The sequence below is a fragment of the Lucilia sericata genome, unplaced genomic scaffold (assembly GCF_015586225.1).
Source record: "Lucilia sericata isolate MDLA Ls3-8-SP2 unplaced genomic scaffold, ASM1558622v1 Contig000493F_arrow, whole genome shotgun sequence".
NCBI classification, from domain to species: Eukaryota; Metazoa; Arthropoda; class Insecta; order Diptera; family Calliphoridae; genus Lucilia; species Lucilia sericata.
Genome location: NW_023994507.1, coordinates 4,052 through 23,956, shown reverse-complemented (window position 1 = coordinate 23,956; position 19,905 = coordinate 4,052). Strand labels below are relative to the sequence as shown.

General features: G+C 30.5%; 5 protein-coding genes across 8 annotated transcripts; 2 read left to right on the top strand and 3 right to left on the bottom strand.

The window, feature by feature from the left end:
* Positions 1–906, top strand: LOC119605522 (mitochondrial import inner membrane translocase subunit Tim9). Its single transcript, XM_037958691.1, has 3 exons — positions 1–248; positions 343–438; positions 519–906. The coding sequence occupies exons 1-3, from the start codon at positions 186–188 to the stop codon at positions 648–650; spliced, it is 291 nt and encodes a 96-aa protein (XP_037814619.1). The 5' UTR covers positions 1–185; the 3' UTR covers positions 651–906.
* On the bottom strand, positions 890–2,872 carry LOC119605521 (protein yippee). Of its 4 annotated transcripts, none has more exons than XM_037958688.1 (4): positions 2,593–2,872; positions 2,212–2,475; positions 1,856–2,015; positions 890–1,307 (listed from the first exon to the last, which is right to left on the bottom strand). In XM_037958688.1, the coding sequence occupies exons 2-4, from the start codon at positions 2,327–2,329 to the stop codon at positions 1,223–1,225; spliced, it is 363 nt and encodes a 120-aa protein (XP_037814616.1). In that variant the 5' UTR covers positions 2,330–2,475; positions 2,593–2,872; the 3' UTR covers positions 890–1,222. The 4 variants fall into 4 exon arrangements, with proteins under 4 accessions (XP_037814616.1, XP_037814617.1, XP_037814618.1 ...); XM_037958689.1 differs by having other exon boundaries at positions 2,212–2,472; positions 2,593–2,859; XM_037958690.1 differs by having other exon boundaries at positions 2,655–2,859.
* Positions 2,873–3,678: 806 nt separating this feature from the next.
* Positions 3,679–6,125, top strand: LOC119605516 (probable isoaspartyl peptidase/L-asparaginase GA20639). Its single transcript, XM_037958679.1, has 3 exons — positions 3,679–3,730; positions 4,433–4,480; positions 5,108–6,125. Exons 1-3 carry the CDS (start codon positions 3,716–3,718, stop codon positions 6,080–6,082), a joined length of 1,038 nt encoding a protein of 345 aa, XP_037814607.1. The 5' UTR covers positions 3,679–3,715; the 3' UTR covers positions 6,083–6,125.
* Positions 6,126–12,686: 6,561 nt separating this feature from the next.
* Positions 12,687–17,904, bottom strand: LOC119605518 (mediator of RNA polymerase II transcription subunit 15-like). The gene is made up of 3 exons (XM_037958680.1): positions 17,156–17,904; positions 16,115–16,371; positions 12,687–16,026 (listed from the first exon to the last, which is right to left on the bottom strand). The coding sequence occupies exons 1-3, from the start codon at positions 17,902–17,904 to the stop codon at positions 14,972–14,974; spliced, it is 2,061 nt and encodes a 686-aa protein (XP_037814608.1). The 3' UTR covers positions 12,687–14,971.
* Positions 14,495–14,890, bottom strand: LOC119605515 (MOB kinase activator-like 2). The gene has a single exon (XM_037958678.1). It carries the CDS (start codon positions 14,888–14,890, stop codon positions 14,495–14,497), a length of 396 nt encoding a protein of 131 aa, XP_037814606.1.
* Positions 17,905–19,905: the final 2,001 nt, after the last annotated feature.

Below are 19,905 nucleotides of genomic sequence, written 5' to 3'. Positions count from 1 at the left end.
GACAAAAACAAAACAGCTGAGACTGTCAATGACAGCATGTCTTTTTTCCAACAACAACAACATTAACACACACTTTATTAAAGAAAAAAACTGATTACAACATTAAAAACTCAAGCAGAAAGCATAATTTCAATACTTTTTCATAAAATTTTCAATTAAACTCAATAATATATTAACAAATAAAAATGGCCAACGTTGAAGCAAATACCGCCAGTCTGGAATCTTTGGATAAAGAACAAATGAAAACGGTAAGACCAAAAGATATTTGCACGCCACTATAGCAATAGACAATAGAAGAAAATATCATGAATTGGCTAAATATGATTCTTTTCTAAAATTTAGTTTTCAGATTTTTTAATGTCATACAATAAATTATCTGAAATGTGTTTCACAGATTGTGTTAGAGATTTCACCTCCCGACAAGTGAAGGACAGCGAGGTAAGCAAAAGAAAAAAAAACAAATTTCTTCTAAAACCTTGACTACTAATACTAATTCTTTGTTGTTGTTCTTTTTGTAGGAAAAATGTTCCTTGAATTGTATGGAAAAGTATTTGAAAATGAATCAACGTATATCACAAAGATTCCAGGAATTCCAAATGATTGCCAATGAAAATGCTTTAGCCATGGCTCAAAAAACCGGTAGACTATAAGGTGGGAATTAGGAAATTTTAATATAAACACAAGGATCGACACGAGAATCAAGCTATATATAAAAAAGCTAAAGAAATTACACATTCTGATTTCCTAAAGTTGTTTTCTTTTTGCTTTACTTCCTTCCCTATATAATTTTTTATGTTAACTTTATTCATTTTTTTAAAAGAGGAAACTGTTAATTTAGCAAACAAATGTTTGTGGCATTTTAATAAAATTTAAAGAAAAAACAAACTACTTTTTGAGAAAAATAAAGTTTTTTTTATTAAAATTTCATTAATGTACGTTAAGCTTTAAAGCCTCCGTTTACTTAAAATTAGTTGATAATTTTGAAAAAAAAACTATATTAAATGTTATTTAAATTTGGTGTAAAGGCTTAAAATAAGATACTTAAATACTTATCTTATAAAAACTAATATTTTTTTTAGATTTTTTCTCATTTTTTTATATTAGAGTTTTATTTGAAGAACATAAATTAAGATTAAAGTATTTATTTAAATTTAAATTAATTAAGTATTAAAGTGAGGGCAAACTAGAGATTGTAGTTGTGTGTGTTGAATGTTTCAACAAATCAATGAACTGGTGTTATACTTTCAGGGAAACCTTCAATTTCACTGATTAGGGCATATTCCAAAATAACACGACCTTCTTTATATCTGCAAGAAAGGAGAAAATACATAGTATTTATTTTTTTATTTTTAATAAGTCTTGTTTAAAAAATCAGAAATAAGGATTTGTTTAATTAAGGCTGACAGTAGATGTACTTTTTAATGTATTTAAATTATATTCCAGACAATATTTAACTTTATAGTCTGATGGATATAGAGTCCTAATAATTGCAGCGTCATCAGTCCTAAAATTACAGCGATAAGACAATATGTCACATGTCATAATGGGGACTGAAGTAAAGATTTAGGGACTGTTCGGAAATATATCACTATGATGCATCTGATGCGCAGTACGTTCGGAAATGCATCACAGAAAATTTAAAAAAACGTACAGATGCGATATTATAGTTTTATTTACTCAAAATAATCATCAGATGCAGATCAGTGATGTATTTCCAACATTCAATAGTCATGAAACGCTTAAGATCCAGCAGGATTGGACTGATATTCGGTTTCTTGTTGCAAAAACGAATTGAGAAATTTCCAGTATAAAAATAAAAGAGTAAAAATAATTCATTGTAATTGCGAATACTTACTTTTGTGCCTCATCTGTTGCATACTCGTACATCCAGCCCAGTTTAACACTACAATTTTTACACATCACATCGCGTACCATATGTCTTCCAGTAAGCATAACACGCTCCTGGATATTGCTAAAGGTTAAATTGACTACACGCTTGAAGAGATAAGCTCGTCCTATTTCAATAAATAATAACAATATTCCAACCAACAGCAAGAAGATAATCACCCCACAGAGATTACAGGAAAAAAAATAATAAGTAATAAAATAAGAAACAAATTAGCACATTTTTAAAAGTAAATAAATATTTATGCTTGTATGCAGGTGCATACTAGTAATAAAATTAAAAATTACATTACACAATGCACTTACCCGTAGCTCCAGTGAATCGAGTACTTATTAGCTGATTTCGATTAGTTAAGTTTGTTTGACATTGAGCACAATTGAATAGACGTGTGCCACCTAAATGTTCCAAAAATACACGACCCATAATTTAGAAAAAACAGAGTTCAGCAACCGATTGCTTCTGGCGACAAGATAAACTTTACACGGCAGTGAGTGCAATGATATTTGACAAAATGATACCAAAAATCGAACGACCAAACGACCGACTGATTAATCTATCTCGTTGCACTTCTTACAAAAGAATATGTACACACAATAATTATAGAAATCCCAAAATGAAAAAAAAAAAACAACAAAATTATCTTCCAATGTTTGTCTATGAGTATTTTTTCTGCTTTCTTTGTTTACCTTTTTGTTTTTGCTTTGTATTTTGTTGTTGTTTTTCTTTTAATTGAGAGCAATTTATTTACTTTTTAAAAAGGTTTTGTTTTCCTCGAAATAATTTTTGATAACAATGTTAAAGTGCAATATTAAATGGGTTTTTAATAGTTATGACTGTTATTAATCTTTTTTCCAATACCCTCAAGCATTAGAAAATGTTCAAGTGCAATTTTTCGCAGTAAAAAAATTATGATGAATTCCTTTTTTCTCCGTCTTTAATTTAGTTTTTTTTTTCTATCAACTGTCACTTTTTATCGTAATCTATTACAATTCTAAGTACAGTGTTGCATTTTGGCATGACATGCATGAATGTTCAAACATTAGCATGTTTTATTAGGTAGGCAGTTATTTTTGAAAAACGAGAATTTCCTATTTATTATAATGTCTGTTCCCGTACTCGTCAGGGCAGTAAGTTTTTATGTGTTGTTTCTAGATAAGTTAGTCCCGTACTAAAATTTCAATGTATTTTGTTGTTTTAAATGTTTTACATTTTTTGGAAATTTATTGTTATCTCAAACGTTATGCTAAGATATCTCCAAAAAAGAAGAAGATAGAAGACAGTGATTAAACCTTTATTTAAAAGCCGACAGATTGGAATTTTCAAACGATATAACAACTTTTATACTTCACGACACGATAACCTGATGTGATGGATTCTGAGGCCAGATTCAAATTCAGCGCTGATCAATCCTTTAGAAAAGTTTAATTTGGTCTCTGGGTTTCGACTTTTTAAAATTTTTGTTAGCCTGTGTTATTATTTGTTATTTTAATAAATTTTTCTTTATCAAAAATTTCATCTCATAGATTAGATACAGATTAAATTTTACTATTAAAAAATTTTAAATTTTCGAAAAAAAATTAATTGAATTTGCCAGTAGCTAAAGTTTTCAGTGCATTTAATAATATTCCATTAAATAACTAAAAAATTAAATTAAACACCATATTTTATCGCAGATAAGTTATCACAGTTGAGAAATAAAATGTTTTCGGCCGTATTGATTAAGGAAGTAAATTTATTTATTGCAAGCATCAAATAAAATAAATATTGTTTTCAGTTCATAACTGACCGTTGCGTTGAACATTTAAAAAAATGCGGCACTTAAAGGTACGGCTATACACATAAATACTATATTAATTAAAAGCGATAATAAAAAGTGAAAATAAAACTTGTTTATTGTGCGTTTTGCAAGCCGTTTATTGACTTTCTCCGTTTGGTTATTAAGTTAATGTAAAGTAATGAAGGAAATTTAATTATTTAGATTAGATTGCACAATTGATTAATTTTGAATAAAATTTTCCATTTTGAGAGTTGCAGATCGGATTATTTAGAATGTAGTTAAATGGTTTAATTTACTGCACTGGTTATTATATACTATTTTGAACTTTTGAAATACCATTTCAAGAACAGATAATATTTCGAAGAAATTCCAGTCCCTTTCAAGCAGACATTCGGTCATACATTTTATAAGCACCAACATTATGTACACTTTCGAGCAGTAGTTAAACCTATATTGCCCATTCTCAATACAGAGCTATATATGTACATTATTTGTGGAAAAGGGTCAGAATCTTAGCTCCTCCCGTTTGGGGCCTAGCGGGCTTTTAATAAACATATACTGTTAAGAGTATACGAGCAGGATGTATTTCAATGTGTAACAAACGGAATGACAAAATCAATATACCCCCATTTTTTTAAAAGAGGGTAGAAATTCACTTCCTACTAATTAATTTACAAACATTTTTCCCATTTTGTAATCACGTGTAGGAAGTGCCAAATATTTTAATATTAATTTTCTGTCTCTTTCAGTATATTCTTGTGTCTTTGATATTATGTGGTGTTTATAATCAAATATCGGTGAGTTTTAAAATATATGAAGTTTTTTAATTATAATTAATATTAACACTATTTTAAATAATATTAATCATGCATTTTTAGAGCGGGTTTTTGAGATGGTAATCAAATGCCAATTAATAATCAGATTAGTTAATCTAAAAATAAATTTAATCTTATGTTAATCCCCTTTGATGTTTTTGAGTACAAGATTAAACTTCGCAGTGTTGCCATACAAACCAAAAGAAAATGTCACTGTTTGTTATCAAAACAATGCATATTTTATAAAAAAGAAGAAGACAATTGTAAATTTAATATGAAAATTAATGAAAACTTAAATTAAAAACAAAAAAATGTATTTTGAAGTGTCCATAATTTATACTAATCAATAAATAGAACATTTTAATTTTTATATTTATAAAAATTTTATTAATTTTTTTGCATCAGCTGTTTACACTTTTGCATTTCGTGCTTAAGATCTCCATTGGGCGCTTAAACTTGCAAACAAAACTAATTGAGTACTCAAAAACATCTTTCGAGGATTAATTTTAATTTAATCGCTAATCTTTCACCTAAAGATTGGCCCTTATTGATACTTTAATTTATTAATTACTTTTGTTCACTAAGAACCCACTAATTTTCTTATTATAGTCCCAAACTATTACGCCCACCATATTAGTTCATGGTGGTGCCGGAGATATATCCGATTCTAAGATACCCATTGCAAAGCATGGTGTTAAATTGGCTGCCCGTATTGGTTACGAAACTTTGAAAAGCACTGGCAATGTGGTAGATGCTGTCCAACAAGCGGTACAGTACTTAGAATCAGATCCAAACTTCAATGCTGGCTATGGTGGCGTGCTTACTTGGGAGGGTAATGTAGAAATGGATGCTGCCATTATGAATGGTTATGACTTGAATGCCGGTTGTGTATCGGTAGCTAAGGATATAATGCATCCCATATCGTTGGCTCGCAGTATAATGGATAAAACCAGGCATAAATATTTAGCTGGAGAGGGAGCTATGGCTTATGCTAAAGCAGAAGGTTTTGAATTTTTGCCCGAAGGAGCTTTAGTTACAGAAAACGCTAAAAAGGCTTTGGAGAATTTCAAAAATAGTTTTAATAATGGCAGCCGATTCATAGAGGAGGAAATTTTTGGTTCACCTGGCACCGTAGGTGCAGTTGCTATTGATGCTTATGGTAATGTGGCGGCTGCTACCTCTACTGGTGGCATAACTGGTAAAATGCCGGGACGTATTGGTGACTCACCAATTTTGGGCGGTGGTACTTATGCAGACAATGCTTCTGGTTGTGTCTCGGCCACTGGTAATGGTGAAACTATTATGCGTTATAATGTGGCCTCTAGAATTTTAGCTTTGACTGAAATGTTTGGTTTGAGTGCTCAAGAGGCCACTGTTAAGGTACTGGATGAAATGACAGAACGTTTTAAACAAACTGCTGGTGTAATTAGTATTGATCCCAAGGGAAATCTTGGTATATATTTCACTTCTCGACGCATGTCTTGGGCCTATCAACGTGGTGGAGAATTGCATTTTGGCGTTGACAAGGGCGAGGATAATGTTGAAATTGTGGGAGAACCAAGGTTGAAAATGGATTTCTTTTAAAAGATTATTAAAATAAATTATTTTTGCATTATTTAAAATTAAATTGTGTACGACTTTTTTTATTCTTTTAAACAGAACAGTTATTTGTGCATAAGGGACGTAAAATAAATTCAGGAAAAATATATAAGATATAGTAACAAAACTAATGATTACTTAAGTTAACCACACTTTAAAATTACTTTAGTTACCGGGTCTCTAGTAAAAGAATAAAACATTTCTTAATTTCATACATGTTTTATACATTTATTTAATATTTGTATTTTTGAGTTAAATTTTATTTGTTTTTTTTTTTCTTCTTCTTCAAAAATCATTAAATTTATTTATTTAACTTATTTGCAATTGATTTGTTTTCTCTTTATCTTAATAAATAATTTACAATAGTTTTGTTCTTTAAATTTTATGATTTTGTTGTTTTTTATATGTTAAATATTTATACCTGTTAAGTTTACTAAAAATTATGCACAATCTTAATTAACTAAATGTTTTTAATTTTGCTTATTTTTTTATTATTATTTGTATTTTAGTAATTTTGAAACTTAATTTTAGATGATGTGCCATGATGTGGTAACATGCCTGTTTAATCGCAGAGAAATAGTTACAACGAAGTACAAAAAGTAAAACAAATATGATATCACCTATAGTCGGTCCGTTGGTAGTTCAAAAAATATGTAAAAAATACTTTTGGTAATCATTTTTTAGGGGCAAGCAAAACATAAGCTCTAATCTCCTATAATTCTTCAGAAATTCTATGGAAAATTTCATATCCAATAAAAAATTTTTTGGTTCCAAACTTTTTGAGGCATGAAAACAAAATCTCAAATGAACAGCTTTTATACCGCCATTTAAACATAAATTCTCTAGAAACCTATGCGAAATATTGTGTCAAGATAACAATTATCGATTTACACAAAACCGTTTCTTCCTTCTTTCTAATGTTTTTTATTAATATTACAGAATTCCATTTTGATCGAAATAGTTATTTTATATTATTTCGTATATTGTAAACTATATCTTCAGAAAATGGAAAATCTTTGGAAAATGTAAGAATTTAATATAAACTAGTGATTTTGACATTAGTACTGGAAGTTGTTCTATGGAACTTCTTAAATGGTTTCAAGGCCATAGTTTTTAGTCACTAGTTTGGCATTGGTTCTATACTGGTTCAATAGAATGCATATTAGTTACGAAAACATTAGGTTGTTGAACTGTTTGAAAAATTTCGTTTTTTTGTCTAAGTAATAAAAGTCCTTATAAACAATAACAACAATTTCAAATACAATAAATTTTTAAAATATGAACTAAAAGATATAAACCATGATACAACCAGTAAAAGGTAGAATCAGTAGGGAGAGTTATCAATTCAAGGCATGTAAAATTGAGAACGTACTCTTCTACTGATTCTACCTTCTAATTGTTATATTATGATATATAAACTATAAATATGTATTACAGTTAGCTTTTAATTTATAGATCAAACGGGAATTAATAATATTTTAATACTAATTTTAATAATTTAATGTTACCATTATAAACATTTTTTTAATATTTTTGATTAAAAATATACAAAAGATTTATACAAAATACTGAATTTAACCATTAGTTTAAACTTTGTAATACATATACCTATAGGTATACATACATATATGTATGTATATGAAATACAACGATTTCCTGAATTTTATTATTGGGCCATTTTTTATATATTAAGATTTCAATCATTTGAATTCCGGAATAAACCCTAATAAAAGGTTACAACAGAACTGAAGCCTAAGTGAATGGACTGACATATTTTAAACATATTCTATAGAAACCAAACAAAAGTTATTATAATTACTTTTATAATTTTCGACCTTAAATTTTATTTATGAAGTATGAATTAAGTTATAAACATCAGCACAAGAGTCAATTAAGGATCGATCCTCAATATATTTATTACAGAGATATGGTTCTTATAAACGTTACTTTGTCGAATTCACTGCCATACTTAATTGCACTTTTAAGCCATTACAAAGTATTAAAGACATTTTCTGAAAGGTCAATTATGAATCCTTTTAAAATTTCGATTCTGGTTCCTTCAAAACTTCATTATGGCGAATTTCATAATTATGTCATAGGGGGCAGGGTCAATTATGGACCGATCCTAGAAAACTAGTTTTGTCCAATTTCATTGCTGTGCTGTACTTTTCTGGGGGCTATGTGAAATCATAGGCCTCGATGGACGGAGAATTTAGGTACTTAATAAGGACCCAGAATTTATTTTGAATATTTGGATGCTTTACATATGGAAGGACAATATCAATATCTCGCCCCCTTTTTTAATACTGGGTACAATAGTAGATTGATTTTCAATTTATACGTAGACGCATCACTTTCTTCTTAAATTCATTGACATTCTTCACAATTCATAGAATCTATAATCTTATACATAAATAAACAATTTTTTGTATTATAAACGGTTTTTGAAACAAATTTTGTGAGGAAATTTTTTTTCGTTACAAACCTTTATTATATAAATTTTAGCAAAATATTTAAATCTTTGCAAAATAGAGTGGACTTTAAAACATTTAAAATTAAATGAAACCAATATTTGCATTTCAGAAATTGATTGATTGTCTATGTTTTTGTTAGCAGATTTCCAAAACGAATCGACTTTTATTATTTAAGAAAAATGTTTTGCATGCCAATAGATCGACAAAATGGGCATTAAGCTATAGCTTAATGTATACATATGTATGTATATGTATGTATGTATACCCGGTTGTTAGATCTTACAACGTTGGCAGTAAAATGTGCAGACATGTCTAACAACAGTGTCAACTTACAAATTTTGTTTTTTCTGACAACGTTACAAAAGAAAAATTGTAAGTTCACACAATTTTACTGACAACGTTGTAAGATTTGACAACCGTGTATCACAGCTTTTAGATATATTTTTTATTATAGCACAGATGTAAAAGGAAAAGAAATAAAATTTTATAAAAAAAAATATTTCTTAAAAAAATAGGCATTTAATTCAGTTATGACACACTCAGCGTAATTTCAAAATTAAACTTTCAAATTGTGTTAATGTTTAATGTATTATTTACATAGAAATGGATGAAGACATTTTAAAGTAGATTTTGAGTGCTTTTAATATTCACTATTCTTCTTTTTTTTTATAAAATGCCTGGTTTTTGTTCATAATTTCTTATATTAGTTTAGTTTTACATAAAAAAATATTTGTAAAATTACACAAAAATACATGTAACATACATAATTTTTTTCAGTGTCTATTACAGGTTGCCATAATTAAAATAATTTTGTTTTTTTTTTTGTAAATCTAAAGAAAATTAAGAAAATTATATACTACATAGGATATACAATATTAATTTAGTATAAAAAATCTTGTAATTGTTTACTAAAACTTTTTACTCAATACCATTTTTTGTTTATAACATTTAAATGTAGTTTTAAAAACTGAAATTAAATAGTTTTTTTTTTGTATTTAATATGTAGTTTTTTATATATTTAAATAGTTTTTATTTTTTATTATACACATTATTTAAATCCTATAGTTTTTGCTAAATGTATTTGAAAATTATATATAATAATTAACTAATTTTTTATTTTATTTTGTTTAAAGCCGTTTTTGTATTAATTATTATTTTCTAAATTATAACATTTTTACATTTTGTTTAATTTTCAAAGTAAATTGCATAGTTTTTTTTATTGTGAGTTGTTTAAGGGCAAATAGTTTGGGACCGTTTAAAATTCCTGTAACTGTGAAATATTTTGGTATAAAATAAAAAAGATTTATAATCCTAATAACACCGTGCATCGTTAGTTTTTAAACTTAAATGAGAAAGTTGTGGTTGAACATAGTAAAATTGGGTTCTTATTTTTTATTCAATTTCACTTTTACAGGGCAGTTTCAGAATTAAAGAATGTGTGATATTTTTAGAAGGTATTTCTAAATTATTGAAATGAAATAAGAATTAATTATTATTAAGTTTCATTTGTACACGATCTGGAAAAATAAATATTTACTACGTGGTAAATCATTTGGAGTCAAATATTTATGACAAAAGTTTTTGTGGAAGTTTATAATCCTAAATATTAGTAGTGATTTTAGTATACAATGGTTCATAGCAATATCCATGAAAAGGGAATTGAACCATATACCACTTTTAATGGAAATATGTATTAGCACCATATATGTACATAGATAAGTATTGAGATAAATACATTTTTAAATAAATTTGCTAGCAAACTTACCTAGCGAAAAAGTGAGGAAAAAGAAGTAGAATTTTTACCACAAATAACATACTCGAAGTTCTTCCGACTTTGGTGAAAAACCTGTTCAATTTTGACAACTTTGAACTACATCTAATCTTATTTTTAGAAGCAGTAAAAATTCGATATTTGGTTGTTATAAGCCACATTATTCAAATTTGTTCCCCTACAATCTTAAACTGTTTTGATACGAATTTCCCCATTCAGTTACGCTACGATCCAACAAAAAACAGAATCGTAAGAAAAAGAGGAAAAGAAGAAGCAATTCCATTTTATTTCAATGTTTTACGACTGTGTTTATTCTACATTGCGATCGTAACTACATTTTTAAAAAAAAATTTCGATTCGAAAAGCAGAATAGGGGTGGTTATTTAGTTATAGTTAGTTTGAAATTGTATATTACATCAAATCCGATGTAATAATCGTAGGCCTCCATCAGTTCTGTTGTGCACTCCTTTATGTTGTTATTGTTGTAACAGCTAAAACTATACATCAATGTCCAGGCCAAAAAAATTGGGCTACTTTAACTAGATGCCTCCATAAATCCATTGGACAGAGTGAAGTAGGGTTGGCTGAGCAGTTGAATATGTGGTGGCTGTCATGACGACCCTGACCACATGCAGGACATTCGTTGGGGACGACACGGTCTATACGTGACCAGTAGGAATTGAGCCTGTTGCTCCATCCCGATCTTAGTTGTGCCAGAACTACTCTTGTTTTCCGCGGTAGGTTTTCTTTCGTGTCTGTTATAGGTGACCAAGTTCGAAATTCATGCGGTATCCTGCGACTGCGGAATTTATGGCGTCTCTATGATTGTCGTTCAAAGCTGCCGTATACGAGGACTGATCTAATGGATCCTGTACATATCTGCGTATGTTTTCTTCGTATATACGAAGAACCTTCCTGACATGCCTCGGGGAAGTGTCCAACTGTGTGATGTTAAAGTCCGATGACATCCCAAGAGGAACTGTTAAGTCAACATGACATTGTGTTCCTTGACTGGGAGGACCTTCGTTTCCTCGTGCAGGTGATGTTCCGAAGTAATTTGTAGGCAGACCGTTACTGTCCTTAGGGCTGCATTTTGGCAGATTTAAATGTTTCTCTACTGGGTATCACTGAGCGAAGGTGACCACACTGGAGCAACATAATTAACCACTGACCGACCAATCATTTTATATGCTAACAAGGTTTCTTTATCCATACCCCAAGTGCTGCCGGCTAGCGCTTTAAGGACCTTGTTTCTACTTCGCAGTTTGTGCGTGATTGCAGTGGCGTGAGCTAAGGAAGTAAATAGGCTATCAAATGTGACCCCCAAGATTTTTAGGTGGGCGCACTCCTTTATCAGTGTCTCTGGTGAGAATCGAATCCACAACCACCACATTGTCCTTAGAAGTTTTTAAATCTCTTATAATTTGCGAAAAAAAACTGTCAAACGAACTGTCTTGCTGCTCCAACTTTCTTGATCATATACTCTGGCAAATCACTATAAATGGATTGTCACTTGAACAACGCTACCAACGCAGTGTGAAGTCAGTATACGCTTTATTGATGGTTGTCATATGCCCAAAATAAATTTTCAATTGTTTATGCCACAAATTGATCTTTCAACGATTTTTTTTTTAATTTTCATAATTTAGTTATTTTTCAATTAAAAGATCTATCGTGCTTAAAGAAGCTCCAAAACTGACAAAACGCAGCCCTTAGAATAATAACAGGCTGTATACAATCCTCGCCAAAAAAAACATCTGCATGACGAAAAGGTGCTTTCGTTTAAGGAACACAACAATGCTATCAAGGCAGGTTCTCCTGGGAAGTCACCGGATTCATAATCTTACGGAGTTAGAATAAATCTACACCTAAACAAATTTCAGTTGTTGATGCTGCAACAACAACAACACTATTTATATATTAAGTCATAATACCAAGAACCTATTGTAATTCCACAAATACTTATCCAACAGCATTTAAAGACATATTTTTGATTTAACAAGTCCCAAATCCATTTAGAATAACCACTAAATAATATTGTCCATCTAGATTTGTAACCAAAATACTGTGTTATGGAAAATCTATATAAAAATATCAAGTCGTTCCATTTCCAAACTGATAACAATCAACTACTGAGTTCATTTACAATATTTAACTAAAACAAGTGCAAAATTTAATTATGTTTAATGATTTTTTCTTTTTGCAATAACAACGAACAACAAGGGACGTTTTCTTTTGTTTTACTTAAAAGTTTTGATTTATTTTTATTACACAAAATTTTAAAAAGAAATAAATATAAAGGAATATCTTAAGCATCCTTTTTTGTTTCTTAAAACACTGGGAGTATAATTAAATGTTTATTTAATTTTCTTTTTATTTACTGTTTACAAGAGTTCATTCAATTCAAAGAACTGAATTTTTTGAAATGGATGGACTTAAATTGCAATTAGTTTTTGTTTCATTATCAAAATAGGAATAACAATAAAATAAAAAAAAAAATAATTTTATTTGTATTTTTTCGAAAATAGATAAATATTTACTTAATTTAATATTTAACTTTAAAAAATAAACACAAATTGGTTTTAAAAACGAAATATTTTTTTAAATAATAAAAAAAAATAACTTAAATTAAAAGAATTCAATTATTAAAAATAATATTTTGTTTAATGGAAGAATTATAACTTATTAACCAAATAGCAGAAGAGTAATATATTCATTTATTATTACATATTTTTAAAACACAAGAAAACTAATAAATGCTTAAGAGTTAATTTTATTTAAAAATTAAAAAAAAAATAAACACACATTACTAATAATTTGTTTTAACTTTAAGAACTATAAAATTAATTAACTTAAAAACAAAACTAACGAGCATAGAAGTAGAATTATTAAAACAATAATAATGACAAATATTTAGGTGTTTTTTAAGGGCAATCAAGGGAATTGCACAATTGTATAGCATACTTTTAGGTGTTTCATTTAACATTACCTATTTGCTTATCAACCATTCATGTATTCAATATTATTTAAAGCATTTTGTTCTTTTGCATAAAAATATTTTTCATTCTTTTCTATAAACTTCTTAAAGGCTTTATTCTCATTAATTTTTTAGACTTTTAAAAGATTTCAAACTTTCTTCTTTAAACAAGACATGCAGAAACCAGTTTTAAGTACATTTATGAGATTGGTAAACAAGTTTACACGTTTCCATTTTATTTCAGATTTTTAATTTGATAAATTTTCCAGTATTTCTTTAGCCAATCCATTAAATGTAAATTATTGCAATTATTTTGTTTTCTAAATAAGCGAGAATTTTAAATATTTTAATAAAATAATCAAAAACTTTTAAACTAAAGTTGCATGCAATAACCTTTTAAAAACATTTATATAAATATAAAAACAAAACAAATCTATGGTTTTGTAAAATTATAATACAAACACTTAAAATATCAGGGGAGTTATAAATAAAGTTTACGAACGTAAACACATTCTACTAAACACTTTGTTTAAATACAATTTTAATTTTTTCTTAAAACTTAACAATTTCTTTAAATTGCCACAAAATTACACCAAATATTCGCCATCATTTTCTTCTAGAAATGAGTGTAGATAGAAAGTATTATGAAATTGTTTCATTAAATAATTTACAAGAGCAGAAACATGGATCAGTTAACAGGGGAATTGTTAAGGGTTAGACAGGCAGGGAGGGGCAGAGGGAGTTTGGCTATAAAATAATAAGGATTAAAATACAAATTGTTATTTATGTTTCTATAAATAATTTGTGATAATTTTGATAAAATATACGTATGTATATGTAAATATGTATAAGTGGGTTATATGTTTTTTTTTATATAAATGTAAGAGTGTAAATGTTTTAGGATAAAGGAGATTGTGTAAATGACAGAGAGAGAAAGGAGAGTTTTACACTATAAATGAGTTTTGTTTTTTAATTTATAAACTAAAAGACAATTTAATTTGTTTAATTATATACTCGTATTTATATACATTTTGGTTGAAGTTTCATTTGTTTTGCAAGAGCAGAGTTTAGTTTTTTTTTAACTTTTCAAAATGGGTTAAATAGTGTAAGAGAGTATGAATGTTAAGAATTTGTTCAATTAGTGGAGTTTTTCGTTTTGGTTTTGTATTTTTCGACTAAAAGAAAGTGGAAAATTTTCTTTTATTTGGTTGTCTTACACTATTGCTACTATTGCCATTTGTAGAGTTGGCATTAACCACAGCCACGGAAGCATAGGCAGCCGGCTCTGCAGGGGCGGTAGCTGCTGCTACAGCAGCGGCAACACCAACGTCAACACCAACAATAACACTACTACCACCACTGCCACCACCACTACTGCAATTACTAACATTACCACCACCCATAATACCACTGCTACTGCTGCCACTAAAATGCTGTTGCTGCTGCTGTTGAAGATGATGAAGTGGGTGATGATGTTGGTTCAAATGAGTTTTGTATTTATTTAAAGTGTAGCCACTATTGGTACTACCGCCACCAACACCACTACTGTTGCAGCTGCTGTTTGCCGCCATTAGTTTCTTATGTCCATAAGCGTTATGTAGAGCCGTTGCAGAGGCGTTGGCGGGTGCTACAACGACGGGTACGAGCACGGGTTATACGGAAATCTCGTAGTTCATGTCGTAGACACTGGCACGGTCGGGTGTGGGTGTGGTGGTATTAGCGCGGGCAGCACCCATCATGTGACCAGTTACACCTTGACCGGTTGTTATGGCACCATTGTTGCGATTCTGTTGTTGCTGCTGTTGCAGTGGCTGATGTTGATGGTGTTGTTGTTGCTGTTGCTGCTGCTCAAGCGTTTGCATTTCCATCGAATCAGTCATTTCGAGTGCTCTGACGAATGACATGGGTCGTGTGGGGGTTTGTTTGCGTTTGATTTGTGGTGATGGTTGGGTATTGGAGGAATTCATGCCTTGGGGATTGGGGGGAAACACTGGCACACCGCCATGTATTTTCGGTTGATAACCTTGTGATGTCGATGCCACCGACTGTGTCATATTACCACTAATACCGCCGCCACCACCCATCGATTGACTATAGCTTGTGGGTTGTGGCTGCGATGAGGAAGCCGCTGATGATGCATTACCATAACGCATTACATACGACGAAACCGGTGGTCCCTGTGAGGCAGAGGGTAATGTTGTGGGACTAGTTGGATTGGAACGATGAAATACCGAATGTTGTTGCTGTTGATAATCATGTATTCCTGGCTGCGTTTGATGCATTCTCGAATGGGTCATTATTAAGGGATGACCCTGTTGTGCTCCACCGCTCACTGTTATATACTGAGGTCCTCCGGTACTATGATGCTGCATACTTGATGGCATAGTGCCCGCACTACTGCCGATGCCTCCCATTGATGATGGCGGTGGCATCATGCCACCAATACCACCGCCACCAGAACTACCTTGGAAACCGGGTGATGTATCTTTCCACATATAAACGCCCCGCTGAGGACTGCCAGCCAATTCGCGTATATTATCTACAGTGTTATTTGAACGGGCGTAGGACAAGTCACTGCCTGCCGTTCCAGATGGTCCAGAACCCTGGCGCACTAGTTCACCTTCGGATAGGAAACGACGTTGTGGACTGCCGCCATAAGGTTGTTGGGCTAAAGTTGCAGCGTGTTGTTGTTGGATGTTAATGACACCTGAAATGGGGAAAATTTATGATTATACTGTTTCACATCTTTAGGAATTTTTTTAATTTAAGGAGATGTCCAAATATAACAAACTTACCTTGTTGCTGTTGTTGCATTATGGCACGTTGTTGTTGCATTAGCATTTGTTGGTGTTGTTGCTGCTGTTGTTGTTGTATTATAGGCAATTGTGGATGCTGTGGTGGTAAACCAGTCGTTGAAGTCGGTGCCACATTTGTTGTGTACTCATAAAACGATTGTGTTGGATTCTGTTGATTTTGCAATTGTTGTTGTTGCTGTTGATTGAGACCAATAAAATCAGGTCTTCGAGGTTGGGTGGGTGTGCCAGGATTTGATCTAAATTTTAAATATAATTTCATTTTTATTCTCTATTACTATGGGAAAAAACGTTTGTAAAAATTGTTTTGTTAGATTAAGACATATAAAGAATATAAAAATTATAAAAGACACACAGTTAAGAGGAGCATAATAAAGCTTTTGCAGAGTAAGAACATATTTTGGGATTAGTGATTAAAGTTAGAACTCGTAATAAAAAAAAATAAAAAGATAAGAAGCGGTGCATACAAAGTAATGTTTTGTTAAAACAAAAAAAAGTGAAAAGATATTAACCAATCTATTTTATTAATGAGTATACCAATTGAAAATGTTGGATGTGATGAGGTTGAATGATTTCTTACTAGACTCTACTTTTTCATATTTAAATGGACAAATGTAAAGTGCTTTTTTCTAAAGAAGGAGTTTGAAAAAATAGTTCTCGACGATAAAGATAAAGTGGTTCGAAAAACAAGTTATAAAGACCCTATGTTTTCATCAAAATTTCACCATAAATCTTTCAAGATTATAAAAAAAAAAATACAAATGAGAACAATTTAAATTTCCAACTGAGAAAAATGCTTAAATTCAATCAAATTAATAAATAGCATAATTTATTAACAACGTAAAAACTTAATTAAATATACAATCACAAAATTCTCCAACAAATATTCAATTATGGAAATTTTGAACAAATTTAATTAAACCATCAGGTGCTGTAGTCAATAGGAAACGCACTATAAAATATAAAATATATATTAAACTATAAACTAAGCTGCAAACAAATATGAGCGGCAACAATAGTAACTTGGAGCGAACTTGCAGACGGCGAGTGTCATCGAAATTAAGAAATTCCCACAAAGAATTGCTACCCATAAGATTATTGCGCAATTGAAGAATTTGTTCACAAAGCCAATTCAAATATAATTGTAAATATTGCAAGACTTTGGAAACTAATACACCAGCTACAAGTCCTATTAGCATTATAAAATTCATATGTATTTGATTGGTAGAAGGTGCGCAATACGTAGATAAATTGATATCTTCCAAAAATGAAGAGGAAATATTTGTGGAATTCTTAAAATGTGCAGCATCATCGTCTAAACTATCTTGTTTATAGGAATCCAATAAAGAATTTTTGGTTTGAGGTGTATCCTCTCTAAAGGAATATTTAGATTTACGTATGGATGCACCACTTAAACTACGTGGTGTGCTTAGATTTGTATAATCGTTAACGTTTTCATTATTTACAATTTTACGCATTTTTGATTTAAAATATGTTGGCGAAGGATTATCTTCTAGGATTTCGGTGCTATGTAAAGTTTTTAATTCCTTAAATGCATTTTTTGGTTGAATGTCTTCTTTAAAGACCTGATGTAAGTTATTTAATCTTGACGACATGCTGCCAGTGCTTGTCGCATGCATATCATCTCTGCTGGCATAATTATTATATTTAGCGTGTAAAACCAAATTACGCAATTGATTTTGTTGCTTTAGTTTAACTGCTTCCACGCTATCTTTTAACGCTTCAAATGTAGTATTTAAAGAAGATTCCATTTCCTTTATTGCTTTTGAAGTAGCTGATTTATTTACACAATATTTTTTTAGTAAATGTATTTTCAATTCATTTGATGTTTAAATAAAATATAAGTAGCATTTATTTTTTTATTTTTTTTTTTTTTAATATTCAGAGTGGCACAATACTTTTTTTAATGCTTGGGGGTATTCGTGGTAGTTGCCCAACATACCCACAACATACTGGCGGGAATTTATGCCAGGATTTTGAAGCACGAAGATTATATTGTAATGTGAACAGAAATCCAAGTGCTTTACGTAAGTACCTGCCTTGATGGCTTAATCTCACGTTGGCCTTTTACACCCATTTTTATTGGCTCACCATTTGGTGGTAATAATAACTGTGCCAGTCCATGTACAAGCACATTGCTGAAGCATTCGAGCTATCTAATCTCTTGTGAACGGTTCACGTTGTGCAATGACAAGCAGCACGAGACCAATCTCCATACTAACCCTAACAAGTAGGAGTCAATTGCTAGCCAGATCAATAGAGCGAGGACGGTCCCGCTGTCATGAGCGATGCCATAGAATACCCATCCTCTAATGTTCAATTTAAGCACATTTCTCTATATTTGAAAGACCGAGCAACTACAGCACAGGGCTCTGTAGTTTTGGCAAACGCTTCTAGAGACATATTTGGTAGATTGAAATACATTACCGATAAATTACGATCCATCTTTATGTCGAGGTGGCATGAGTATGTAAGAATTTGCAAATTCAACTCAAATAATACCCCGACAATGGCAACAACACTGAGAATATGCTGTATACTCAATCAGTACTAGTCTCACGGGAGGCAGAGTAGACTTTCCGGACATTTCATCAAGTTAGATCAGTTTCATTCTCTTATTATTAATATCTGCCTTGATGGCTTAAGCAACTATCAAGCGCCAAACTCATAATTCGCAAACATACATATATGTACTTGGGCCCTACTACGCGAAGGGTAAGAGATACCCAACGATTTCAGGGTGTTCTCCAACACATCACCCAGCGACATTTGTTGAGATGACAACAGCTTCGGAGACATAATACCGATATATAACATATGTATATATCTGTCCTTAAACCAACTTTCACTCCCCTTTAATTTGGGTTTAAACCACAGATTACGTAAACCCTGAAGGATCCTCAACCAATTACCAGTCAGGAGAAGCTCTACAGGCAAATAACCTCCATAGAACCAGATTATATGGTTCTTTGGTTCGATCTCAGATCAATTCAAGGGAAGACCAAGGATGATGTTCCCTTTTACTGAAAAGACTAGTCGACCGATAGGGGGAAGAACGGCATACTGAAATCTTATTTTTAGTATTTTATCAAAGGTTTATAAAACAAATTTTCATATCGAATTTGTTCTTTCTAAACAATTTATACGCTAAATACATTATATTTTGAAAGGATTTACCTTCGAATCGAAATGCAAAGTGAATCCTCAGGATCCAAAGTACATATTTAAAAATTTTTTACTAGATTTACAAAATATTTACAAATATTGAGGTTAAAACTAAAACAGTAATACAAAATGTCATGATTATTTCAAAAATGTATTGCATACTTTTAGGCAGCATTAAATTGTAAACTATAACCACTATAACCAAATAAAAATTATGTATAATTTAAACTTTAGATAAAAAAAATGCATATATTAATTAATAACTAAAAAATATATATATGATTATAAACAAATAACCTTAACCAAACATAAACAACATAATGTATGTGTAAAAAATTTAATGATTAAAATAAATTTGAACTAAAAAGTAATAGAAAAAACGCAACAAATCCGAGCTCACATCAATGAATTGTTAAATATGAAAATCCAAATAAAACGAAATGTTATAAATTTAGTTTTCTTATTTTTTTAATTTTTAGCTTAAACAAGTAAAAATGTTTTCGCTTACTGAAATGGTGTGGTAGAGAAATGGTAGAAAAAAAGTTTACAGACACAATTTTCAAAAGATGATATTTGAAGCGGAATGT

Bases quoted from the DNA above. Each gene is read 5' to 3' on its own strand.
- LOC119605522 (XM_037958691.1), top strand. From the start codon at position 186: ATGGCCAACGTTGAAGCAAATACCGCCAGTCTGGAATCTTTGGATAAA. The intron at 249-342 runs GTAAGACCAAAA...TCTAAAATTTAG, and splicing joins ATAAAGAACAAATGAAAACG to TTTTCAGATTTTTTAATGTC. The intron at 439-518 runs GTAAGCAAAAGA...TTCTTTTTGTAG, and splicing joins GACAAGTGAAGGACAGCGAG to GAAAAATGTTCCTTGAATTG.
- LOC119605521 (XM_037958688.1), bottom strand. From the start codon at position 2,329: ATGGGTCGTGTATTTTTGGAACATTTAGGTGGCACACGTCTATTCAAT. The intron at 2,016-2,211 runs GTAAGTGCATTG...TTATTGAAATAG, and splicing joins TCGATTCACTGGAGCTACGG to GACGAGCTTATCTCTTCAAG. The intron at 1,308-1,855 runs GTAAGTATTCGC...CCTTTCTTGCAG, and splicing joins GCAACAGATGAGGCACAAAA to ATATAAAGAAGGTCGTGTTA.
- LOC119605516 (XM_037958679.1), top strand. The intron at 4,481-5,107 runs GTGAGTTTTAAA...TTCTTATTATAG, and splicing joins GTGTTTATAATCAAATATCG to TCCCAAACTATTACGCCCAC.
- LOC119605515 (XM_037958678.1), bottom strand. From the start codon at position 14,890: ATGGCGGCAAACAGCAGCTGCAACAGTAGTGGTGTTGGTGGCGGTAGT.
- LOC119605518 (XM_037958680.1), bottom strand. From the start codon at position 17,904: ATGGAATCTTCTTTAAATACTACATTTGAAGCGTTAAAAGATAGCGTG. The intron at 16,372-17,155 runs GTTACTATTGTT...TTTAAAATTTAG, and splicing joins CGTCTGCAAGTTCGCTCCAA to ATCAAATCCTGGCACACCCA. The intron at 16,027-16,114 runs GTAAGTTTGTTA...TCCCCATTTCAG, and splicing joins AATGCAACAACAGCAACAAG to GTGTCATTAACATCCAACAA.